This window comes from Hirundo rustica, chromosome Z, assembly GCF_015227805.2.
Source record: "Hirundo rustica isolate bHirRus1 chromosome Z, bHirRus1.pri.v3, whole genome shotgun sequence".
Taxonomy (NCBI): domain Eukaryota; kingdom Metazoa; phylum Chordata; class Aves; order Passeriformes; family Hirundinidae; genus Hirundo; species Hirundo rustica.
Genome location: NC_053488.1, coordinates 43,834,733 through 43,861,913, shown reverse-complemented (window position 1 = coordinate 43,861,913; position 27,181 = coordinate 43,834,733). Strand labels below are relative to the sequence as shown.

General features: G+C 40.0%; 1 protein-coding gene across 1 annotated transcript in view; it reads left to right on the top strand.

The window, feature by feature from the left end:
• AUH (AU RNA binding methylglutaconyl-CoA hydratase) overlaps positions 1–27,181 on the top strand; it is a 132,446-nt gene that overhangs the window by 100,961 nt on the left and 4,304 nt on the right. The window contains exons 8-9 of the mRNA XM_040090985.1: positions 25,101–25,288; positions 27,004–27,054. Coding sequence (XP_039946919.1) covers positions 25,101–25,288; positions 27,004–27,054 — 239 coding nt within the window. The remainder of the gene's footprint in view (positions 1–25,100; positions 25,289–27,003; positions 27,055–27,181) is intronic.

The following is a 27,181-nucleotide window of genomic DNA, read 5'->3' as shown; positions in this document are numbered from 1 at the left end:
CGCCCCTTTCCCTCAGGGCTGGGCCACTCCTTCCCCCTGGGCACCTGCCCCTTTAAACTGTGTTTCTTAAAAGAATGTGCTTTTTGGAAAGCGTTCTGATTAGCTTTAATTCCCACTTTGAGTTTTCCCCCCTTCTTCTGCTCGCGCGCGTCTGCATTATCAAACAATCTGTCTTTGTTTTTGCTGGCAACAGGCATGCTATCTAAAAGACCTTCTTTGTTTTCTGCATCCCTGTTATCTAACAAACATTCCAGTCCAACTGCATTCCTGCTCTCCCCCAGGGATTCAGTGCAATCCCTTGCCGCATAAGGTGGGGGTCCCTCCTCAGCCCCCCCCCAACAGCAATTCAGCGGCAGAATTTTTGGCAGCATTCCTGGCTTCCTCAGCTAAACCGTCCCAAAATAATTGTGCCTGTCTTTTTCCCTCAGCAGGTGACCCTGGGCTTGAAGGCTTTGAAGGGAGCTTTTGCTCCTCCGCGTCTCTGCACTCGGCAGAATTAAACTTATCAATAGATTGAACACAGTTGTTGACCTTCAGATTGCATTCTTTTACACTCAGACAATTCTCTTTAAAAGTTTCCTCTGTTAAAGTTTGCGTTGCAGCTCCCACCCCCGATTGCGGGGAAACTGTTAAACAATTTTGGGCAGCTTTTCAAGTCTCCTGCTCTTGCAGAGCTTTTTGCAAAGCCTGCACAACTTTGCCCCATGATTTAAGATTTTTCCCTGAGCCAGAAGACATAGTTTCTTCGGCTAGAGCTTTCATGCATTGATCCCATGTATCTGGGTGGAGAATGTCCACCAGTCGATCAATGACTTCAAGTCGCAAAAGCCTCGTCACTGCAAGGGTAAAATTTTTTGCTTTACAATCAATCCCCCACTGCTTATGAATCTGAGATACGACCTTCACGAGAGCTTCCATCCTCCTCCCACGGGTCCTGGGGCGTCCCCCTCGCCGAGCCACTCGGCTGTTGTTCACCCATCCAGGTGACTCCCGTTCTCCCGGGCGACTCCCGGGGTTTCGGCACCACTTGCTGCCTCCGCTGAGGTGTAGCGACCTGGTTCGGGAAAAACACGGCAGCCACAGCCAGGCTGCTCAGGCCACCAGCTCACAGACACCAATGTGATGGATGGCAAATGGTGTTTATTAACTGGTTACATGGGTTTATAAAACTTCTGTTTGCTACATCACTTCTGTCTGCTTACGTTACAAACTACGTGTTGCTTACCTTATCAAGGACACTAAACAACTAAGTGTTGAGGGAGGGGTTCTGTCTACCCGTACAGTGCGATATCTTCCGACCGCCTGTCCCTAATCTCCCACAACAGAATAACGTCTGTGACTCTGATTCTGGTTGCACTGCTGTGTGTGAAGAGATTGCTGTGTGGTTCAGTATATTCTCTAAAGAAGTCACGTTATTGCAAGAAACAACACTGGATAAGTGATAGAGAACTATTCTAAAAGGAAGAAAACCCACAAAGAATAGTTTGCATGGATGTGAACTCTCTCTGAATGCTTTAAGGTATTCAGAGGAGGATATGAGATTCCTTGGAAAGCTTGCAAGGAGACCTTCCACTAAAAAGAGAGCTCAAAGCTTCATCCAGCCTGGCTTTGGACACTTTCAGTGGTAGGGTGTTGACAGCTTCCCCGGGTAATCTGTTTCAGCACCGTCACTGTAAAAAAAAAAAAAAAAAAAAAAAAAAAAAAATCTTCCTTATATCTAGTATAAATCAACTCTATTTTTTTGTTTAAAGCCATTAACTCTTGTTCTAATGCAACAGGCCCTACTAAATCTCTCTTTCTTACAAGCTCTCTTGAAGTGTTGAAAGGCCACAATAAAAGTCACCCTGAAGCCTTGCAACCCCAACTCTCTCACCCTTTCCTCATAACAGGGGTGCTCCAGCTCTTGTATCATTCCTGTGTCCCTCCTCTGGACTCCAACAGTTCCGTGTCCTTCCTGTGCTGCGACCCCAGAGCTGGATGCAGAGTTCCAGCTGAGGTCTCACCAGGGCAGAGCAGAGGGGCAGAATCCCCTCCCTCCCCTGCTGCCCACACTGCTTTGGATGCAGCCCAGGACACATTTGGCTTTCTGGGCTGGGAGTGTTAAAGGCTGTGTCATGTCCAGCCTCTCACCCACCAGCACCTCCAAGTCCTTCTCCCCAGGGCTGCTTTTGATCTGTTTATCCTCCAGCCTCATTCCCCAGCCTGTGCTGATACCAGGGGGTCTCCAGAGCCCAGTTGTGGCACCTTGTACTTAGTCTTGTAAACCTTATAAGATTCCCATGGGTCCAGTTCTTTAGCTTTTCCAGGTCCCTCTAGATGGCATCCCATTCTTCAGGTGTGTCAACTGCACCACTCAGCTCGGTGTCATCTAAAAATTTGCTGAAGTTGCACTCAATACTGATGTCTGTGTCATTGCTGAAGATAATAAATAGTCTCAGTCTCAGTACAGAATACCTGAAGGACATCACTTATCACTGATGTCTGTCTGGACATTGAACTGTTAAGCAGTGTTCTCAGGATATGACTGTCCAACCAATTCTTCAGCCACCAACCAGTCTACCCATCAAATCTATCTCTTCAGTTTAGAGAGCAGGATGTTAAAGGAGTATGTGTAAAATTCTTTACAGAAATACAGATAAATGATAACTTTCCTTTTCCATCATTCAAGGCCAGTGAGTTGGTCAGGCAGGACTCAACTCTGATGAAGCTGTGTTGGCTGCCTCGAATCACTACCTGTCCCACTAGTACTTCAGAGCTTTTATAAGGATCCATTCCGTGACCTTCCCAGGCATAAAAGGGAGGCTGCTGGGTCAGTAGTTTCCACACACACTGGTTCCCCTTTTCCATCCACCTGGGACTTCACCTGAATGACATGACTTTTCGAATATCATGGAGAGTGGTTTGGCAATTATAGAATTACAGAATATTCTGAATTGAAAGGGACCCATTAGGATCATCAAGACCAACTCTTAAGTGAATGACCCATATGAGGATTGAAACCACAATCTTGGTTTTACTAGCACCAGGCTCTGACCAACTGATCTCATCTCAGGGTCTTATAAGCCAATTGCCTTAAGACTCTGTAATACATTTCATAAGGTCCCACAGACCCATATGCATGTTCAGGTTCCTCAGGTGGTCATGAACCTGATCTCTTACAGTGGAGTAACTTTGATCCCCTAGTGCCTTTTTTTTCTCTCCTCCCACTTCAGAGGTGTGGGAGGAGAGGCTGCCACTGAAGACTGAAGCAAAAAAATAGAGTCTTCACATACTATTTATTCGTTTGCTGCTTCCCAATGACATTTATTTGTTTCTCTCCAGGCCTGAGCATTGTTTTACTTTTATTGAAAGGCTGAAGTCAGGTGCCAGGGCAGAAATCTTAGGCTTTTGCCTATGCTCTTGGTTACCCTTTTGCAATGCCCACCATATTACAGTGTATGGATGGATGCAGGGTACCCCAGTGGATATTCGCAGCTCGTAGGGACTGTATGGAAGACACAGCTCAGGACTTTTTTAGCAGGAAGCTGTACTTCAACCAGAAGCAAAATTGGAGAAGAAATGGGGTTTTGGGAGGAGTTGCATTAGCTTTTTTAGGTGGAGAAAATCGGTAGGTGATCCTAGAACATAAAGGACAAGGTTTTAAGGAAGTAGTAGCTGAGGGAGAGAAAAGCCTGTTAAAGAGCTGTAACACTGAGTAGGGGACTAGGGCTGATCATTCAGCAAGCAAATGGGAAAAGGGGCAGGGCACAGAGTGTCCAGATGGACAGATGGTGCATCAAAAATATTTGGATGGGAACATACCAGAGATGATTGTGCCTGCTAAAACACAGTCTTATGGAGCTGGGAATGGAGCTGGTATTTTTTTAAGACTTATGTATGCTGGAAGAGAGGACTCACTTCAAAATTTATTTGTTTAAAGTATTACTTAAGCTTTTGTGCGGAGTGGACACAAATGATTCTGTTAGGATGGACTTAAATTGCTTTGTTTAATTAACTTTGAATTTCCTTACTTCAGCATAAATCAGTCTGATATTTTTGAATGCTCCCAAATAGTCATCCTGGGAATTATATTACTCTTCTATCATCAGCAGTCCCATCTGCAGTATGTACTGTGCTCTACATGGCATTCAATGTTGTTTTAGGAAAATTTTACTGTTCTCTTTTAGCAGCAGAGAAATCCAGGACCTTTCAGCTGAAGATAGTATGCCGTATATGGTTCCTCAGAAGGTCTACCTTATATGGTTCCTCATACATATCCTGAAAGAACAGAAACAGGGACAATGCCTTGAAGATTATACAGACATATGTAAAATGTATTTTGACAAAGACTGAAAATTTAAGTACCCAAAAATGAGCTACTTAGATGCAATTTTGCACAAAACTGTACAGTATAGCTTGTAAAATTTTAAGCCAACTCTTCATGCTTTCTTCTGTATATCTTTCATTTCATGGGCATATTTACTGGTGCAGTTCATAATGAGAATTTTTTGAAGACTGAAAGTTTCCCAGATATGTTGTGTCAATTGCAAATGACACTGCTAAATGACATGCAAATGACATGCTAAAGTCATGCCAAATTTAACTCTGTATTCCAATGTAAAAATGTTAGAGTGACTCAAAACAGGGCTTTCTTTTTCCTCTGCTCCCTTCCTCTCCTTTCTCTTTTCCTTTCATTTTCTTTCTTTTTTGAGCAAGTCATGTTTTACTATGAGTTTAATTTTCAGATACAGCTGAACTTTTCTAGCTGAATTAGGCAAACAATAACCTGTGACCAGTCTAGCAATATGAACTGAATGCTGGGCTGTTTATAATACTTATAAAGGGAAGAGAATTTAAAAAAACTTGAGAGATTATGCTCAAATAAAAATAACATTTTATATTGGAAAATTTTATATGATAATAAAGATGATACTACCAGCACTGCCTGGTACTAGGGTATTGTGCAAAAGATACTGTCATTTCCTGAAATTGAGGAGATGGGTGAAATACAGTCAACTCCCTTTGGAATTCTCTTCACACAGAAGCCTAGAAATATTTTATTAAATATTAATAACAACATAAAAGACCTTTGGTCTTACTTTCATTTTAATTAGGCAGGATATATATGCCATTCACTTTGAAGCCAAATGCTACTCCTTTATATTAACCTGCAGGGGGTACTAGAAAATTGAACCAAGTAGCATTTAGCTATTTCTCCTCTTGCCAGAGATAATTAACATCTACTCTTTTGCAGACTCTCTTATGGTTTCCTGATCCTCATATACAGGTTTCATATTCACTTCCAGAGTTTGAGCAGCAGGGTGTGAAATGCTGCCTCAGCCCATTTCTTACAAATCGGCAGAACTCAGGAAAGTTATTAACCTTCAACTTCAACATGCTAAACTTACAAGGGAAACTTAATCTCATAATGAAATCAGATGAGTCAGACAAAATGGACAATAATTCCAGGAGAGAAACAAAGCTATGTATAATGCACTGAACCCATTTTGTTTTGTGGTGAGTGATAAAGACAACTGAAGAACTTAAGAATGATAGCTGGTATGGCAGAAGGAAGGAGGAAAATTTTTGACACATAAAGATAAGGCAGGAATTAGTAAGAAGCAAATGAAATAAAAGGGTAAGAAAATAATTGTATGAAGTCTGTGGGTTTCTAGGCTTCTGATTAGTTGTTTATGCAGCCTTTCTGCCTCATACATTGATTTTCCATGCCACATCTAAAGCCTGAGAATTATCTTATATCGGGCCTTGGAGCTGCTGATGTAGCAGCCATTGATCCTGGGGCCTCAACTGGGGGAACCCTGAAGAGCTGCTAGGCTTCTTGGCCAGCTTTCTCCTTTGGGTAATTGCCTTGGGTATTCACTTTGGACAGAGCTTGGTGTACTTTAGCCAACTGTCCAGGTAGCTTAGTATTTATTTTTTCTTAAACGGAACATATTTATTTTGGTCAATCCACTGCAGAGCTATAATCTTGCCAGTCCTTCAGTGTGGGACTGACCAGTCATCTTGGCTAAGCTTTCTCAGAGTAAAGAGTCTGGTGAAGTTAAATGAGTTACACACATTAACTGATAGGAAGCAGAGCTGCTTTGACAGGAAACCCGCTTGTGTTCTGCTCAAAGAAAAATATATCTGAATACTCCACTTACTGGTGAATTCACATTTTTTGATGATTGTTAGAGAAACTGTAACAAGTTTAACTGTCACTGTAATGCCTTTTGACTAAAATTATCTCCTTTGTGCACAAGCATTATGAAACATGACATATTTTTTCTCTGACCCCCTCCTTCATAAAATAGATGGCTCTCCTTTGATCATCTAATGTTCAGTATTTTGTATATTTTGTTTCCCGCTGTTGTAAAATTAATATCATTCCCTCTCTCCTTGATATTTTTAGCCTAGTTCTGGGAACACAATTATTAATTTCCCCATGTAAAAGTACGTGAAGATTATAATGCTTCATCTTACAGGAATGTTAAGGAAATAGATTTCAGTAATATCTATGAGGAAATTGTGTTGTGGTGATGATAAGAAGTTTGCTTTTTCCAAAACTCCTGTGGAGTGAAGGAGTATAAATAACTTTGTTTTGTTAACAAGGTGAAAATCAAGTGAAAACTAGCTTCCTTCATCTCCTAATTGTCCTGACTTTTTAGACAGAATATTGGGTGACAACAAAAATACTGATCTCCACGTTTTCTAAATAAACTCACATTAGTCCATTTATGGTACACTGAGGTATTTTCCTCCATAGTTTGTAAATTTTAACAGGTGTAATGAGATTTGTAAACTTAAAACTTCCACATCTGCTGTAACATATCATCTTAGGTCCCACCCCTCTGCTTTTAGAAAAGCTAATTTAGCCTGTTACACAGTGGTTACCAAATTTGGATTAGTAATGACCACAGAGACTGCAAAACAGATTCTGATGTATCTCACTTCCCTTTTTCACAGATATGTATATAATGTGTTAGAGCAAACTGAAAATAATAAACCTATTTTATACTGCATATAGAGCAGTTGGTTTGAATTTGAAAATTTTAGCGTTCCATCAAAAGAGATCCGTGTCTTTGCATTTAGGGAGCTGTAAGAATATGGGTTGTTACTGAAGAGGAGGAAAGGGGAGGAAAAAAAGCTTTTGTTAGTTCATAAAAGTTTTAGCACTTTTTTGTGTCAATAAATACATTAAAATATCAACCCTCCCAACTACTAATTTTTGAATATTACAAGTGGACATTTTCTGTGTTTAAGAAGCATTACTACTAAAGAGTTTTGAGGAACAGAAGATAGAAAATATTAGGCTAAACTTTTGTTTTTACTGCATTATAAAGTACTTAAAAGTTTTGAGGAGCAGAAGATCAAAAATTATAATCTTCTGTTTCTACTAGAAAGAATAAACAAAACCACCTGATTAAGCATAAAAAATAATTATTTGTTTCAGAGGTACAGTAGCTGAATTTAGGATACTCATACAAAATGCAGTAATGCATCATTTATTCTGTAACAGATAAAAAGCAGTTGTTCAAAACTATTTGAATTATATTGCATGCCATCATGGCGTTATGGAACACAGAAGGGTACTTGGAAAACACAACTAAGCTGTCTCCTGATCTCCCAGCTTGGATAATGTAAAGATATATTGAAACATCTGAAATCTCTGATACTGAAGCACATCCTTCTAGTTTGTTTTGGCCCCATTTTCAGCTGCCACGGATGTGATGACTGTGAAGTCACATCAATGTGTCAGGCCAATGTAAGACAAAACACTAAATCTGTTCTACTTATGGTCAATGTTAAATTTGACGGAAATTAAAAATATATATTTTTATATCAGTATGAATACTGTAGCTCTGTTTTAGCTGAGTAGTTTACTTGGAGGTCTGTCATTGCTGAATCAGAGAACAGAATCTAATTATTTCCATTTCATATTCATTTATGACTGTATTATATGACAGAGAAAAATAGTTTCCAAACTCCTAATGAATTCAATGTCTGGCATTTTTCTTCAGCATCCAGAAAATTCAACAAATGAAATGGCAATTGTATAGTCTGCATCAGAAGAACAGCTGCGCAAGTTAGTTCACCACAAAACAAGCTGAACAAAATGATTTATGGAGTACTGTTTCCTTAATTATTTCACAGAACCTTTCTGGCTCTGGAGATTTGTTTGAGCCAACTATTGCAAATCCCTGAATTCCAGAAATAGTAGTTTCCTGTCCTTCCTTCTTTACCTCCATTTTTCATCATGAAAACAAAAGCTATTAATCCTTTGTAACTTTTTGCTAACAACTCTATATAAATGTTCTTTACGTTTTAACAAGAAATTGAGATCTGGGAAGACTGTTAATCAGATGACTGCATTAATCTAAGTTTTCTCTTGAATAATTCTAAGCTAATTCTTGCTCTGCCAGTTTTGTGAAACTGTAAAGAAAACAGGAACAGAGTGCAATGTACTTGACATAGACATGAGTGTTTCAAGAATTCAGTCTCTCAGAAGCCTATCCTGATAAATATTTTGACATTATTTTGCATCTGGGCATCAAGAGATATGAATAACTCTGTTGAAACTTGATTTATCCAAACTAAAAGGATGAAGAAAGTTAGTTTAATTTTGATTTTTTAGTTCAATATGCTAATATGAGGAATACCTGGCAGAAGGAGTTTCTTGGTTCTTTATGAATAGAGTGAAATTCTTCTCTTATCTTGGGCCCTTTGTGGTCCTCATAGTTTCTTGGCTGCCTTGATTATGCAGAATGATGAGACATATTTATTGGCCAGAGAGAATTGTGGTGGTCCTGAGATTTTTTTTCTAGACCTTTCTACAAAACAACCAAGCTTAAGAAAGCCCTCATTTGCTCAGTTGCTAGGAAATAGAGTGATGATCTTGCACAAAAAGGAGACATTTAGAAGTTTTGCACAGGGTGTCTGGAAACTTTGTTTCCAATTGCAGTCACCTGTTCTAACTTCCTGCAATTTCAGGCTTAATCCCTACCCTCAATTTCCCAGTTTTTTTTTCTTTAAAAAAGTCTTTCTCCCCATGCCCTGCCTCCCTTTTTGTGTGCCTTGAGCATCATCAGTATGTAGTTTATATTAACAGAAAACATGTCTTAATTTTTGAGGGGGAAATAGTTGTTTCTTTCCCAACCAGCAAGTTTGCAAGAAAACACTACTGTTTTCATATTTGGAGACCTAAGCCAGAGTATTGTGGGGAACATGACTGTGTTTAGTTAAATAAGGAGGGTGAGAACTTCTGTAGGATTCAAACGTAGCAGCCTGAGCTCACAGCTGCACCTAGCCCTCTGTTCTGTTATGAACCAATAAGGAGGGGGATGTACTTATTACCAGGACTGGGGAATTAGTCATGCAAAACAATTAAAATTCCTTCTGTTCAAGCATACGCAGCACATTCAGTGTGAGTACCATGTAAGACCACTGCCACATTAATGGTCTCATTTTTATTGATTATATTTTATTTTTGCCTGTTCAAACAGCCAGGGTTTTCTTTCCCACAAGTTCTCACTGGTATGAATTAGTACATGGCTTGAGTACAAGAAACAGGCTAGAAGGGAGGAATAAATTTGCTTTAATAAATCTTTTTGAGGTGTAGGTAGGACTTTAAAAATTTTGACGGTTCTGTTCAATGACTGCACTTAATTATCAACCAAAAACAAGTTGTAAAACTGTAATGTTTTGTTTCAGGTTTGGTTTTTGGTGTTGTTGTTGTTGTTTTGTCACCATAAATGTTGTTTTAGAATTCTAAAACCACCTAAAGAAATAGAGTTGTATGACAAGGACTGTCTCAAATCACATTTATATTTTGTAACATAAAAAGGCACAAGGGCCATGCTAACACATTGCAAGCTTATCTTGCTTTTGTTATTCCACCAGATAGCTCCACACAACATCTACAGCCCTCTCTGTGACCTTCAATTACATGTGCATGGTAAGATACAACCCTGTTTGACTAGGATTAAAACTGGAGGTATTTGCTTTCAATTTCTGAGCTACTTCAGTGGTCTACTTCCAAGAGGAATAAATGTTACAGCTGTGTCTGGATAGGGAAGAAGGCTGGCAGTAACTAGGGTAAAACTCATCTCAGGCCTAAAATGATTAACAGAAATAGTAAGTCTGTTTAAAAATACTATTTTATATGAAAAAAAGAGAAAAGACAGAGACCAAGAAGGTGATGTGGGTTCATGCTTGCTCATCAAATTTCTGGCCTTGCAGGCTAATGGACTCTTACAAAGCTTGTCATTTAACATTTTTTCCTTAAAGATTTCATTATTTTCTTCAGATTTTGAGAGAAAAGTATCCTCTATTTAAAGATTTTTTTTTAGGTTTTTTTTAGTTTTTTGCTCCAGTGCCATGTGTTCTCTGAAGGACTTAGGCAGTAATACAGCTTTTTGATGTCTCCAGGCTCCAGTAAAATGTTCCTAACCTGCTGAGGATTTGGGAGAGCTCTAGCACCGAATCTTTAGTCAAGCAGATGGATTGCTGCCAGAGAAGGGTTAAAGGATCTGCATGTAGGAGTGCCCTAGAGATCCAGAAACTAGGAGCAGCAGCTGGGCTGTAGGCATAAGTAGAAGCACAAAGTGTTCAGCAGTGGGCTCTGCTCCCTTCAGAATAGTCCTGCCTGAAGAGCAGGGTGAAGCCAGTTACTCAGTAGTGAGTGGTGTTCCTTATCTTGTTGAACCTTTGTGTGTGTTGTAAAAACTATTCTTAATGACCTATGTTAATTAAAATGGATTTTTTTTTTTTTTTTTTTTTTTTTTTTAATAAATGCAGTACAGGGACAGTGTATGGCAGCTATTCAAGCTCTTACTGTTGATATGGGTTCATTTCTTCATTATCTCATGCCTGTGTAACCCCTAATGTCTTTCTTCCTGGAATTTGGATGTAGGATGTAAAGAAAACAAAACTAGTGTGGCATTTCTTTATGAGACCAGACGACTGCCGATGGCAAAAGGAAAGAGCCTTCTCTTTGTCCGGGGGGGGAAATACTGCTTTATTTGCCCAGGAGCTAGTTTTAGCTCCTTTCCCGTCCACGCCGGACCCAGAGTCCCCGGGGGAGGCCCTGCCCGGGGCTTTTTCCCCAGGGGGCAGGGCCCAGAGGGAGGGACAAGCCACTGCCCAATCAGGGATAAAGTGGGGGTGGAACAGAGTTGGGTTACATTCCAGTGTGGGGGATGGGCACAGCCGAGCACAGACAAACCAGATGATATAGTTTCTAAGGGAAACCAGTGAAACATTATAAATCAAATGAAACACAATATTAACCAAATTAATACACTGTAACAGCTCCCTCTTTCTTGTTAAATTGAGAAGGAGCAAGGCTCCGTCTGTGGGAGATGCTCAGAGTTCGGACCTTGAGCACCTTTAAAGTTGCAGAAGAAAAATTACCTTCAGTGCAAACAAACTGTTTAGAAGAACACTGTTAAGGAATAATGATAATTAGAAGATGAAGGTTCGGCGCTTTCTCCTCCTCCAGGCAGCACTGGCCACTTGTGGGGCCTCTGCAGGTGGCTTTGCAGTTTTGGGGGATGAAAGGTTTCACCCACTTGGCTGGCACCCACTTGGCTGGCACCCACTTGAGACCTGAGGGAGTGGACACGCAGGCGTACCCACAACCCCAGGTGATCAGATCATGAGGACCCTCTGTTTCCCTGGTTGCTGGATCCTTTACCATTACCGGTGGCTTTGCTTTCAGCTGCAGTTGGCAGTTCTCTCTGAAATGGTGCACAATTGGTGGGTTAAGATTTTCAAACATGCAATTTAAAAAGTTCAGAGTGAACAAGGCTTTGGACAACTGGATTTGGGGTGTTTCTAGTTTTAGAGACTGATGTTGTTGGCTGAGGACCCTTTTGAGATTTTGGTGGGTCCTTTCCACCATGGCCTGACCTGTTGGGGAGTAGAGGATGCCTGTTCTGTGCTCCACTCCCCATTGCTGCAGGAAGCTTCTGAACTCCTTGGATGTGTACGTGAGTCCATTATCAGTTTTTATTGATTTGGGGATGCCCAGGAAGGAGAAAGCCTGTATTAGGTGTTTCATGGCATCACTAGACTTCTCCCCTGTGTGGGCAGAGGCATAGACAGCTCCAGAAAAGGTGTCCACAGATACATGGACATACCTTTGCCTACCAAAGGACACGATGTGTGTCACGTTTGTCGGCCATACCTCACAGCTCTTCAATCCTCTGCGGTTTGCTCCTGCACTTAGGGCTGGGAGTGCGTGTTGTTGGCACAAGGGACACATTGACACAGTTGCCTGAGCCTGTTCCTGAGTTAGGTGGAACTGGTGGACTGGGCCTGGTGCATTCTGGTGAAAAAGCTGATGGCTGATTTTGGCTTGTCCAAAGATGTCTGGGAGTGGTGCCATCTCCACAGGCGCAGCAAGAGCATCATCCCTTCTGTTGCCCTTGGCTATGAATCCTGGCAAATCGTTGAGTGATCTGATGTGCATCACATAAAATTGTTGCTCTCAGTGGAAGATCAGATTTACTAGTTTTGAGAGCAAGTAGAAAAGTGCAGAATTGGAGACCTCACTCAGTACAGCCCGTTCAGCTCTGGATACTACACCTTCTACATAGGCCAAATCTCTGACCAAATTGAATGGCTCAGGCAACTTTTCAAAAGCTCTAACAACTGCAGCCAACTCAGCTACCTGAGGTGATCCTTCCACCTCAACAATATCTTTTTCCCACTGCTGAGTTTGAGGATTTGTCCATGTTATTACTGATTTATGAGATGTTCCAGATGCATCTGTAAAAATGGTTAAAGCCTTTAAAGGCCTCCTGCTCTGAACACTTTTTAATGGTAATTTGAACTGAATTTGTTCTTTAAATAATTTGTGAGCAGGCCGATGAATTGAAATTTGACCTTTGTAGCTATCCAGAGCAAACTGCAAAGCTTCATTTTCATGAATCAGGTGCTCCAACATTGCCTTTTTGATTTGGCCGGAGTTTATCTCAATTGGGATGTGAATACACTCAAAATCATATCCTGCCAACTCCCTGATCTGGGTCCTGGCTTTCCGAATCAATTCTGCTACCAGTTCCTGTGGCCTGGTTGTTCTTTTGGACCGGTGGTGACTGCGGAAAGCCCACTCTGTGATTAAGAGGGGATCCCTACAGTCTTTGTCCTTTTTTGATTTTTCCACTCTTTCCCACTGAAAAATCATCCCATGTAAGTGTGGCAATTTGCCTAAAATGATGAATTTGAATGGCAAGTCTGATTTGCACCTGTTGGCCTGTCTGGTGGCCATACAGTCCAGTACCTTTTCTAGGGCTGCTCTTGCCTCTTGGGTGAGGGTCCTTGGAGAACTTAGCTCCTCTCCCCCTTTTAAAAGATTAAAGAGGGGGTCTAGGTCCTCAGTGGCCAGACCTAGCCAAGGTCTTACCCAATTTAAGGACCCACACAACTGCTGGACATCTGCTAAGGTCTTGATGTTATTTTTGACAACCAATTTTTGTGGCACAATGGTCCGCTTACCAATCTCCAGACCCAGGTACTTCCATGGCGGCATCCTTTGAATCTTTTCCTCCTGAAGCTCGAACCCTGCAGCAACCAAAGAATCGATTGTCAGGTCAAGCGCGTGGGGCAGTAAGTCATCATTGGGGGCACACACGAGCACATCATCCGTGTAGTGCAGGATGATGGCTTCTCCTACAGCTGCGCGCACTGGGGACAGCAGGGAAGAGGAGTACCACTGACAAATAAATGGCGAGCTTTTCATCCCTTGTGGAAGAAATTTCCAGTGCTATCTTTTCCTCGGGGCTTCTTGGTTGAGGGTAGGAACCGAGAAGGCAAAACGTGGGGCATCATCAGGGTGCAGAGGGATCTGGAAAAAACAATCTTTGATATCAATAATTGCCATATTCCAATTTTGGGGGAGCATTGCTGGGGATGGCATCCCTGTTTGGAGAGAAACCGTGTCCTCAATGACATTATTAATTTGACGGAGATCGTGGAGGAGCCTCCACTTGCCTTTGTTTGCCTTTTTTATAACAAAGACTGGGGAATTCCACAGAGACGTGGTTTCCACAATGTGGCCTTTAGCTAGCTGTTCATCCACTAGTTCCTGAAGTGCCTTCAGTTTTTCTTTACTGAGCGGCCACTGCTCTACCCAGACTGGTGAATCAGTTTTCCAGTTGAGTTTCTGGGTAGGGTGCACTTCAGTGGCCACAGCCTGAAAAACCAAGGGGGCATCTGGAATGCCAATCGTGACCCCCCACCCATCAGGTCTCTCCCCCACAAGGGCTCTGAATAATCTAAAACAAATGGACGCAGTGTAGCTAATTGTCTGTTTGGCCCCTTAATTTGCACAACCCTCTTTGATTTTTTTGACCATTTCATCCCCCCTATACCTTCTACATGCCTGGCCACATTTTGCAGTTCCCAATGTGAGGGCCACATCCTTTCTTGTACAATCGTTACATTCACGCCTGTGTCCAAAACCCCTTTGAGGTTTATTACTTCCCCACTGTGATGAACCTCACAACTTATTATGAGTTTGTCCCTCCCAATAACTCATGTGGAGAAAACCTCAAGGTGTTTGTTCCTTGTGATGTCTTTTTTAGGGAGTGGGTCAGGTGCTGGAATTGCCTGAGCTATTATCTGCCCCTTAGGCAGAAACAAAGGTGGGCGAACACAGCGCAGACAGAGAACTAGTTGTTTAGGGTTTGATGAGGCAAGACCCGGAAGGATCTCGATCTCTCTCGGTGTGTACTTGGTGTCCCCAAGAATGACATACTTACTGCCAACATGTTGCCAGGAGCCTAGCAATTGTAGATCCAATGAACCTAAATGCCAGTCTGTGTCACTTAGGTGCAAGGACCCTGTCAGCTGCAGCCTAAAAGGCTTTTGGAGATATTCAGTGGTTAGACAGCGTCTGCTCATGTCATGATCTGAAAAGGTCATATCTGGTGACTTCTGCTGAAAGGTAGAACTGGTTATAGCAGGATTATTTAATTGAACATTTGCATTTTCTATTAGTTTATCCCTTCTCTTCGGACTTGTCCCTTTTATGTCGGCACGCTGGGCAAGTAGGCGCTCAGATTTTAGTTTTTTGAAAAATTCCCTTTGGACCCTTGAGACCTCCCACCCCCATTGTCCTGAAAGTCCAGGAATTGCTTCTTTAAAGGGCATTGAGATGCCCAATGTCCACCCTGATCACACAGGAGACACATCGTTCTTCTTCTGGGTGGTGGCTGTGGCACAGGCACAGGTGGCATGGCGTCTGCCTCAGCAGCTCTTTGCAGTGGTCTGAATGCATCTCTGGAGCTGTGGTTAAGGTGAGCTGTCATGAAGGGAACCTTCTGGGTACACACGTGGAGCATGTCATCTAAGGTTGGAGCCGGTTCCATGGGCAGGCTGAGGATGGCTGCCTTGCACTGTTCATTTGCATTGGTCAGAGCCATTTCCTCCAGGACCTGTTCTTGGGCTCCTTCATTCTTAACCTGTAATTTGATAGCTCGGGTTAATCGCTCCACAAATGTTACAAAAGGTTCTGATGGAAGCTGCTTTATTTTACTGTAGGGTTGGAAGGACCCATCGGGCTGGATTGAAAAGAATGCTTTGAAAGCAGCCTCTTTAATGCACTCTAATAAAGGAATTTCTTGAGCTTGTTGAGTGCTGCAACCCATTCACCATCACCACATAGATGTTCTAACCGAATTGGCAAATTACTATTATCAACAGCTGTTTCAGAATTTTGCCAAAGCTCTAGGAGTAAATCTCTTAATCTTTTTTTCCATGTGGAGTCCCAAAGCCTAAACTGTGTGGATGAAAGGAGGGCAGAAAAAAAGCTGCCGGAGGTCAAAGGGAACAATAGGATTCCCTGCGAAATTTGCTTTTAAAAGTCTGCGAAAGTATTCACTTTCGCGTCCAAATTTGGCCTGAGCTTTGCACAAATCCTGAATCACTTGTTGGGGGAAGGGGTCCCAGTTACTGTGGACAGCACCCCCTCTTTTTGACCGTCGGTATGTGACAGGGATGGCAGAGGAGCTGGGATAATTTCCTGCTTCCGGGTTCCCGGCTCTCCGCCCCTGGGGTGGGAGCTGGGACTGTGGGCAGGGGAACCGTGGGAACCAGGGGCAGGGAGGGGCTGGAGGCTTGAGTCACACGGGGAGGAGTTGGAGGGCAGAGGTTTGAGGGTAGGGGGCCAAGTCAGAGGAGAGGGCAGTGCCAGGAGCGGCACCGAAGGGAAGAGGGGGTGTGGGGAAAAGAAGGGATTGCGAAAGGGATTGAGGGAAGGAGGGACAAACAAAGAGAGAGGCTCCTCATGACTTAAGAGCACATGGCTTTGGCCATTTTGGGGAACAAAGGAGTCTCCTCCATCTTGTGACCCCCCCTTCCAAACTAAGACGAGCTTGGGGTTCACTAAGATGGGGGGTTTGTGCACTCAAACTGCCTGCAAAAGTAAACCGAACCTGAGGTTTACAAACTGGGGAAGAAGGGAGTTTGGCGGAAAGTTTAGGGGTTTCTCAAGGAATATCCGATTTTGGGGAAGGGATTTTGGGGTCAGGATGGGGAGAAACTGAGGAAACTGGGGAAAGTCCACAAGGAACTGGCTTTTTTTTTTTTTCATTTTGTTTTTGCATTGCAAATACAATCTGCAAGCTCCAAAGAGTAAAATTTGCTTTTTCTTTGTCATTAGTGGAGTTTGATTGTGACGATTTTTTTGCAACAGCTTCCCAAAATTCTGGGGAGCTTATTTGCTCAGATGATACATCTGGAAATTGAGAAAATAACCACTGAATTAATTGCTCCTTGGAAAAATGGGTTTTCCCATCATTTGAGGCACTTAAAATTTGATAATAGACTTTTTTGAGACACAGACAGCCTAGCACCCATTTTTGGCTCAGATTTTAAGTTTCTGTGTCCCCTTTAACTGTGGCTGGGAAACTGAAAGTTAAAAAACCCTCGCTGGAGTGAAAAAAAGCCAAAAGGGGAAACAGTTTACTTCCCCCCCCGCCCCCAGCTGCCGAAAGGAACGTGCTATTAAAGCACCCTGAAGGTTTACTCTGAAAGCAAAAACCTTCCCCAAAGGGAAAAAACCCTTTTCCCTGAGGATTACTGCCTCTTAAAAAGATTTTCCCTTAGAAAACCGAGTGATACTCACCAAAAATCCAGTGTTCCTTTCCTTTCTTTCCCAATCACTCCTTTTGCCTGAGACTGACTCTTTTTGGTGCAAAAAGAGCTTCCAGTCACGGTTCCCAGGATCAGCTTTCCACGAACATGGGTCACCCTGTCTGGGAGCAGCTTGCTGGTCAGGGGCTTCTTTGCAGCGCTCCGATGGGATTTTTGAGTCCAAAGGAGAAAACTGCAGCCCTGGCCTGTAGAATCCTGTGTTTCAGAGACTCCACAGCAAACGCCAAGCCTGATGGGTCTGTCTCTCTGCGTGGGTGGGCTACGTTTTGTGACTCACATACCTGCATGAGATTCCTCGGCCACGTGCTCTCCAAGTGGTTCTTCCAGCTTTCTGGGAGCCCCTTGTGGCTTTGAGCCCCACAGAATGGGCACCAGTTGTGGAGTTTCTTTAGGAGACCAGACGACTGCTGATGGCAAAAGGAAAGAGCCTGCTCTTTGTCCGGGTGGGAAAATATTGCTTTATTTGCCCGGGAGCTAGTATTAGCTCCTTTCCTGTCCATGCCGGAGCCGGAGTCCCTGAGACCCTGCCCGTGCCGGGGCTTTTTCCCCAGGGGGCAGGGCACAGAGAGAGGGACAAGCCACTTCCCAATTAGGGATAAAGTGGGAGTGGAACAGAGTTGGGTTACATTCCAGTATGGGGGATGGGTGCAGCCGAGCACAGACAAACCGGGGAAACCAGGGAAACATTAAATCAAATGAAACACAATATTAACCAAATTAAGACACTGTGACAAACTAGTGTCTATTTTTTTTGATCCTTAAAACTGTAAAGGTCCATGAAGTCCAACTCATGTGTGCTTGATTAGGTGACAGAAGAACATAATTAGCGCTAGTTTCTTCATCTCTGTGGAAGGACTTGCCATTGCACACAGCCATGTTGCATTGCATGCTAAAAACAGTGACTTCTGTCCTGTATTGCTATGTCACAGCAGCAGGCAAGAGGAACACAAAAGGTGTTTTCTTAATGTACTTCATTTCCATAGTGTTGTAACCGCCCTACAGCTGAAGACTGGAAATAATGTCTTATTCCATCTCTTACTTTGTTTTCCTCTCACATATTGATTTCTGGGGTTTGGGTTTTTTTTGAGAATTAAAAAATATCAAGAAGGTGATGGAAGATGTGTAGTTAAGGAAAAATGTTTGAGTAGTCCCAAAGAACAAAGTGTTAAAATACCAGTTTGTGCTTATTATGTTAGGTCCAGTGTTGCTCAGGAGCCAGCTTTAAACTGAAATGTTGATACTAATGTATCTCAAGTTCCAATTTATGTAAAGTTTTCCTTTTTGCATTGCATATTGCTATATTAATATATGGCAGTATGGAAGGATTTGGCCAGTGTTTTTGTGGAATCTGTGTTTTCAAAGCTGCTCCCAAATTTTTGTAGACATTATGTTATAGCCTAAGTACTAGGTTAGCTGCAGTGTAGCTGTAGTGTATGCTTTCTCTGCTGGAAGGACATTTTACTTATGATGAAAATGTGCTTCGTATGTACAAGTTCATTTTGCATATATTTATCAGTAGAGAGAGTGCACTGTTTTCTTGGGATTTGGTAGCTGAACCAGATGAGATTTTGTCTTCCTGATGTCTCACTGACTTTGCTGTTTTCCCTGTCTTTCCATTGTATTAGCCACCAATTCTCCTTTCTTTAGTGCTGCTCAAGTCACAGAATTTCAGGGATGAATAATTTCAGACATAAATTCTTAAAAACCCATTACTGTGGAAGAGTTGAAAGCAGATTAATTTGATAGTAGTCAGGATGGGAGAAAGAATCGGGTTAAGGAATAGGAATTGGTTTGGGGGTTTAGCAGATTTCTTTGCTGTGTGGAAGAATAAAATGGTAGATTTCTGTAAGAAGGGCACTGAAGTGAGGAAAACATTTAAGTCACTTGCTTTTAAGCAGTGAAGACTTCAGATTTATTAATCTCCTTTTTGCTTTGCTTGTTGTTTATTCATTTCTGTTCTGTCCACTGAAAATTATAGCAATTGACCTAATTTCAACTGTGATCTCATTAAAAATATAAGTAAAAATAGGATACTACCATGCTAATTAATTTTTCTCTTTCATTAGCCCTAGGTAGTAACAAACATTTTTCTCATACCTGTTTTTTTTCTTGTCTCGATTTTCACATTAAATGAAGTTTAGCTGTAATAGTCAGTTGAAAAGTGTAAGAATATGGACTAGTAAAATTATTTGTTTAAGATCCAAGTTAAATAAAAGTTCTTACTTAATATTACACATAAATCCCATATGTTTTATGAAGTATGATCATACAGCACAGCACTGGTGTAAACCTCCTACCTGTTACAGCTGAGTAATGACTTCATAAATGTGTGGGTATAATTTTGAAACTGGAAGGTGCCTTCTTGTGGGCCATTAATATCTATCTGCAGTAAGAAGACTTATGTTTTAATGTGTATCTACTTTTGAATTTCATTTAAGGAGGCTTACTGCATCATCAAACAAAATAACAAGCTCTTATATGGCGTAACAGGAAGGCAGGCAGTCTTACTGAATATCTCTGTGTGGTCATGCTTGTTGCACTTGTGTACACTTACATAAAAGTTAATAAGTAGATGAACAATCTTCGTCATTTCTGGGTTTTTTTCCTCAAATAATTTTTTAAAACCAAATACGACATACTCTCAGTGTGTGCATTAGCAGTACTGGGAGTCACAAGTCCTGGGAGTCTTTGGGGAGTAACAAAGATCTTGCTGTCCAAACTATGTTTTGTCTGACAGTGGAGTTTGTACCATATTTGTGAGTGAAATGTGGAGTGAGCTCCTTATGCCAGGAGCAGAATTTCTTTTGAAGTGGAGTCCGTTTTATAAACGTTGGGTTCCAGATGCATGTCTTTGGTCCCATCCATTTCACATATGCAGCCATCTGCTAGGAAATCATCTTCTATTTTCTCAATCTACAAGACAATTACTTATTTTGAAAATAAATTATTTTTTCTAAATTACATGACCATTTAATCTTTCAGTACAAAAGCTGTAATTATTTAACTGCTAGTGAATTCTTAAAGTGTATTTGCACTTCCTCTCATGCATCTTAAGCATTCATACATCTTGAAGCCAAGTACTGCATTCTTATGATTCAAGTTGTCATCTTCAAGCCACCCACGCATGGCAGTTTGGTATAGGAATTTTACAGATAGGTTTTTTTAAATAAACCAATCCACAGATGAAGATGAATAGAATGGATTGTGAAAGTTAAGGACTGATTTGCAAATTAAGTGGACTGTTTTGGAAATGGGGTTTGCCGCAGCCAGGCTGGCATAGCTAGCAAATTGTCCTGCCTCTTGGACCTCAGCTGAGGAGATTGTGTCTGGTGTGCTTGTGGGACTTTGGCTTGACTGACAATCCAGACTTCTATGAGCCATTTGGGCAACCTACTATGAAATTTTGCTCAAAAAACCTTCTTTTCTCAGTCATTACAGACCTCAAAGCAACCTCTCAGCCAGCCTGACTGATCCTCAGATCTGATTCCTCAGATCTCCAGTCTTTTTTCCAATCAATGACTTACGTGGCCGTATATGAGTGGCCTTCCCTACCACCTGCTCTTTGTCATCTCAGTGCCTTTTTTTCCTCTTACAGAAGTAGTGTTTTTTTCTTCTCCATCACGTTTTCACCCTGTCATCTTTTTGCATCTTTATGAGTGTCTTTCCCAGTCATAGCTGGTTTTGGTTGTTAGTTTGGTTCTCTGGTTTGTGCTGGGGAAGGGTTCTTCTGAGACAAAACTGGGGATGCCTGAAGCCATAAAGATTTACACCTGGATTTAAGTTAACTAAAACATATACAGGATCAAGACCTAATCTTGGAAATAATCTGTTGGAAAATCGGTGTTAAATTTAACCTAAGTACAGTGTATACACCTTTAGCATGTTTTGTATTTTGAAAATTGCTTAACTTAGCAACAGATGGCAGGTACTTTAAAAGCGGAATCTATGTTTGTTACAGAGAATTTTAAAATAGGACATAACATGACTGAAAAGTGTTAAACTAAAATTATAATTTTATCCATATTAGATTTTTTATAGACTTACATTGTTGAGGATTTATTATTATAAACAGCAGCTTTCTGCATTCCATATTTTTATGAGTTTCAATGGAATTGTGAAAAATCTACTTAGTAGAGTTTTCTGCAAAAAAATTGTGAAGATGAATTTTACTTTAATTAGAACATTTGTGGATGACTGGCTTTGATTTCACCACTGATTATTAATAAAACATAAGATGTGCACAGTACTCTTTAAAAGAAGAAAGCTAGAAATCTGTCAGTTAAACTAATCTGCTGTGAATCAAAGATATAGGATAGGATAGGATAGGATAGGATAGGATAGGATAGGATAGGATAGGATAGGATAGGATAGGATAGGATAGGATAGGATAGGATAGGATAGGATAGGATAGGATAGGATAGGATAGGATAGGATAGGATAGGATAGGATAGGATAGGATAGGAAGACTGTTTTTTACTTGATTTAATAAACGGGATTATTACTGAACTAAATTTTGGGGGTTTTTTGTCAGAACATGATTTTTTACAATATGTTTTGACAGTGCCATCAGCTATGAGAAACTACTGACTGTAGATATTCTCTGCCAGAACGATGAATCTATTTCCAGTAAGCTAGTTGCTTCATCTTGTTGGGTATACTCTTGGGCATTTATCACGTAATTCCCTTAATTCAAACCAGTTGTGTACATATTTTGTAACTGATGAATTACTCACAGTAAATAAATATTCATACAAAATCAACTATTTGTTAAATTTTAAAAAATACTGTTTAACAGTTTTTGTACCAGAAATTAGCAGTCTTTTGTTTACTGTGTCTTTTCACGGTAAATAAACTTTAAATATTAATTAGTGTATCTAAATATACTATTTACAATAATTACAACATTGACTCTATATCATTTCAGGTAAGAACACATTTACATTGCAGCTGTATGTTAAATATTTTTATCAGCACAGTGAGTAATACCAGATCACTAGTCTTTGAAATAACATGTCATTAAATTTGTGGAGATGAAACAACTATTCTCCCATCAAATTCTGCTCTACATTTAGATGAAGTGTCTTGGTTAAGTAATGTCTTTGAAGGCTGGGCGTTACTTCCTTTAGCTTTGATTATAGTTGGCAGACATTATGTGTTCTTTGTGTATTACCAAAACAGAACGTCTATCTGTGGCATACTTTGTCTTTCCTTCATAAATGGATACAACTTTGTGTGTTGGATGTATTTTAGTGTGTTGTTTGCATTTGATTAATTTGGTCTTACAGCTTTTTGTGTGTGCAGGTTTCTTACCCCTACTACTGAATATATATGATTGATGCAGTGAACTATTGGCTTCTGTTCTGTAAATATTAATCAAAGAGAATGCTCCTCTGCTTAATGGCTTTTCAGTGTAGGAGGCAGCCAAACAACTATAGTCTGCTTTTTTTTTCCTCTTTAATCATTATTGTGTAAGACACTGGCAAGAACAGGTGGTGGGGTTTGTTTGTTTGTTTGTTTTGTTTGTTTGAATCTATAAACACTCTTTCATGCTTCAGCATCCATTGTTTGGTCAAAGTTATGAAATACTGTTGCTCAATTAAACTTTGTTTTCAGTATTTCCTGGTAAAGCAGCAATAGAAGAGATAAAACAGGAAAGGAAGGGACAGATAATTAAGTAAAGAAAAATACTAGGAATACATGCAAGAGAGAAGCAGAAGATGTAGAGTCAGTAAATTCAGCCTCATATGGTTTCAGATCTTATGATTTGGACAAACACTTCTCCTTAATCAAAAGCCAAACTGGATTCTTTTCTAGATTCCATGGCTGCGGTGAAAGGAATAATTTATGACTCAAATATTCTTGAGGAGAGTAAGGTAGACATTTGCTATGTTCCAGTTTGTGCTTAAAATGTGCCTAAGAATGCATTTTGATAAGTGTGATAGCTTATTTGGGTGAGAAATTTAAAGATATTCAATATTTAAATTAAAAAAACTAAATAATTGTTTGGTGGGGTGGGGGTGGTGGTGGTGGTGGTGGAACAGCTCAGTATCAGAAGCAGTGAGTTTCTTGAAAACACAGATCACATTTTCTGGCATGTGGGTCTGGTATAAGTTTGATAGATACAGCTTTAGTCATTCTCCATTAATGTCACCATTGAGGCAAGCCAAGGCTGAATGGAAGGCTTATGCTTCAGGGTTTGTAGTATTTGTTGGGGTCCAGTGTGGGGTTAGTTTAATGTATGCGTATCCCTTGCCCCTTTCTTAAAGATAACTCTAAATTGTGCTGGTTGCAAAATTTTACACCTAGCATTATCACTGGCTTAGCTTTAGAAATCAGCAGAATTAGCAGAATTTATTGAATTGCTGTTGCCCTTGGCCATTAAGACAGATTTGCTAAAATACTCTCAAGCACTGCAGGATCATAGAGAATATCACAGTATTTGTGCTTACTAATGCTTTTGTTCTACACACTTTATTTTTATTGTTATAATATTTTTTTTCATTCCTCCAGTTTTTGCCTGGGAAATGTATCTCAGTTTTTGTTACAGGCCATCATCATCTAATATTCTAGAAAGACATAAGGCAGAAATCCTCCAAACTGTCTACAATTTTGTATTATATAAGGTGTTCAAAGACAGATCTGTTTTTATGGAAAGGTATACAGTAGTACTGCAGTTTGTGGTTCAGAAAAAATAGTAGTTGAAAGCTGAATCATTAAATCACAAAAACTTTTAGTTTGTTTCCAGTCAGTTTATTTATCTCATAATGTATTGAAAGTATTTTCAGGAAACATCAGTAAGATGACTGAATGGCTTAAATAAAATACAGGTGGCTTAGTCCACATTATGTAGTAGAAATTAATATTTTTTGTGAGTTAAACACATATTTGCGCAGTATTTGTAAAACCAGAACAGTATTATACCACCTCACTTTGAACAACTCCTATAAGTATTCCTCTTGCGTATATACATATACTTACATTTGGATATATTAGCATGGTCTTGCAGAAATAACTATTTGGTGAGAAATTTTCTGTTACAGACTATTTCTATAAATTATTTGTTTCAGATCAATTTCAGAATGTTAGACCTTGTGTTTTCAAAATCCTTCCCCCTGGATAAAGGCCATTTCCACTGTTTTAATTCATAAATATGTGCTTCAGTGGTTTGAATCTACATCTTCCATTTTGTTAATGATTATTCCCACATTCTCATTGTTTGTTAATTCTTAAAAGTTAATTTTTAGTCCAGCCAAGCAATCTTCATATCTGGTTAATGTAGTTACCTTCTGAAAATGCTGATAAGCCAAAGAAGTTTTTAATGTGCTAAAAACAGTTGTTATAGTTAGATGCCTTTCTCCACTGATCTGCACCTGTCATTGTTCTTCCCTAGTTTTTGTAATCATGCTTTAATTTTGCAATAATAATACAGGAGTAAGATGAGGCCAAACTATGGCTTTTTAGAGATCTTGTCTTGTAGTGGTTTTAGTTTAGTTTACAGGTAAATATTGTCCCTAAGGTGCAAATTTTAGAACGGACTTGTTAAGGTATATTTTAGTTTTAAGTGTAGTTCTTTGCAAGTGCTGATCTATATCATAAAAATATGTAGTGTTAAAAAGAAACAGAGAGTTTGGATATGTTAATTACTATCAAGTAGGGTTTTTTTGACTTTTGGGTGAGATAAGTAAGGTAACTTGTCTGTAATAGAGCAGAAGTACTATTAATAGTACCTCTTTCCTGTTATTTACATGTCTTCCTAAGAAACAGGGCAATTGATTTCAATTTAGATGTAGTCTGAAAAATGAAGATGATACTTTATATTACCTCTGTACTAATTGAATTTCTGTATGCTTATGTAATTGTTTATGGAATTTAAAATGAAAATACTTGAACAAAGCATCTACATTTGTGGTATAGATATATGGGAAACTAATCGTTGCATTTTCTCTTTTTACAAACTCTAGGGGGGACACAAAGATTACCACGCACAATTGGAGTGGCATTGGCAAAAGAACTAATCTTCTCAGCACGCATTGTAGATGGTGGGGAAGCAAAATCAATAGGATTGATTAGCCATGTGGTAGAACAGAATGAAGCAGGGGATGCTGCATACAGAAGAGCATTAGCTCTGGCGAGAGAATTCTTGCCTCAGGTATAAAAATTTATTTTTATTTCAGTTTTTAGTTTTTGTCAAATAATAAGATTGAAAAATAATAAGCTTTATTAAAGAGAACTGTCACAAAACGATGTATCAAAAAACCATGCTAGTTATGCAGCAAGTAATCAGAAGTTTCCTCTCTTGTATTGAATAGTCTTTGGTAATTACTTCATAGTGAAGAAGAAACCTCCATCAATCCTCACCTTGCCATGATCTGGTCTGTGTTTTCATTATGTGTTCTGGCTTTCAACTTTTAAACAAGAAAAGAAATGTTATATAGGTTTTATTTTTCAGTATAGCAATTATTTTAATAGATTGCTTTGTTGCTGTTGAACTTCTCAGAAGAGAGGCAAAAGGTCCTAGGTAGAAATTCATTCCTTAAGTTTTAACTCTCATGTTTTTCAGATTCTGTGCTGCCTAAGTGTCAGCCTCATAGAAAGTGTTAGTAAGCTCTCTTCACAGAGTAGGTAGATAAAACAAATCCTTTCGCAGATGGAGACCAGGGACAGCCATTACAAATTTTCAGGCCCAAAAGCATAATCAATGGTGGACTGAAGAGGGAAAACAAGAAAGATGGGACTTCATAATCTGAAGTGGTATTTGGACAATTAAGCCCCAATATGCAAATCAACCAAAACTTACAAAAGTGTAAGACTTCGTGACCAGTTGTCCATTTTGTGACCATATTAAGTCTACTTTGGGTGTAGCCCTAGCCAGGCTCTTGTAGGTGTATCCTTAAAGACCTTTTAATAAATACGTACTTTATTCTCTTAGCTCTGTCTAGTCTCTGTTCCAGGTCAGCCTTCCCAAGGCATCAATCGGAGGAAGAAAAAGAAAATAGTTAGTGAACCACTTTATTGGATCCCAAATGTAACAGCTAAAATTTTTCATTGGAAATGTAAAATGTTATAGCTATGGCATTTAATGGTGGTTATTTGTGTCTTGAACACCTTGACAAAAGACCTAGAAAGACAAGAATTAAGAGTAAAACTTCTAGCATACAGTGGTTCTGGAAAGTTGATTGATGGTTACAACTTCTTATTAGAGCTGCTTCATAAGCCTTTGGCTTTTCCCGAGTCAGTGGGTGTGAACATCCAGAAGCTGATGCTGATGGATAGGCACAGGACTAAGATGATTCCCAAAGATGTCTTGCAGTTCTGCAGTGCATTGGAAGTGTGGGAATCCCTCTGCTCAGTAGGGATCTCAGTTGCTCATGGGAGGGTGTCATCACTTGACCTGAGCAGGTTTTGCTATAGAATACTGCAGGTTTGAAGCTTGCATCAATTAATTTTATTTCATGATTACGTATTTTCATGTGTCTCCATTGTGCCATAGTAGGGACGTAGGACTAACCTTGCAAATACCTATAATGAAGTTATCTTAAAGTGTCTGTTCTGAGCCTTGTTTTGAAGGAAATTGATAAAGCTTGACAAGTGTGAACACACTCAGCACCTTTGAAACATAAACTGAACACAATAATTAGGTTCTTTTGAAAATAGCATGCTTTTACTTTTTAAAAAATATTTAAACTATCAGTTTAGAAGCAAATATCTGCTATAATGATAAAATCTAGGATATATGACTTATATACTGTAAATTTAACAAAAGTCCGAAGTCTAGATAGTCCTAATACAAGAATATTGATGTGCAGATTCTTCAAGTCTTGCAGGTTTTGATGACATGTAAATAAACTTTTTCTCTCATTTTAGGGACCAGTAGCAATGAGAGTTGCAAAACTGGCTATCAATCAGGGAATGGAGGTAAGGATCTGTACTTTTCGTAGGAGTAGGCCAGAAGTCAAGTTTGCAACTATTGTACTGTGGTGAAATTCTTTTTCAAGAACTGTTTTTATTTTCTCATTGTGTAGTCTTTCGAGGTCTATTTGAT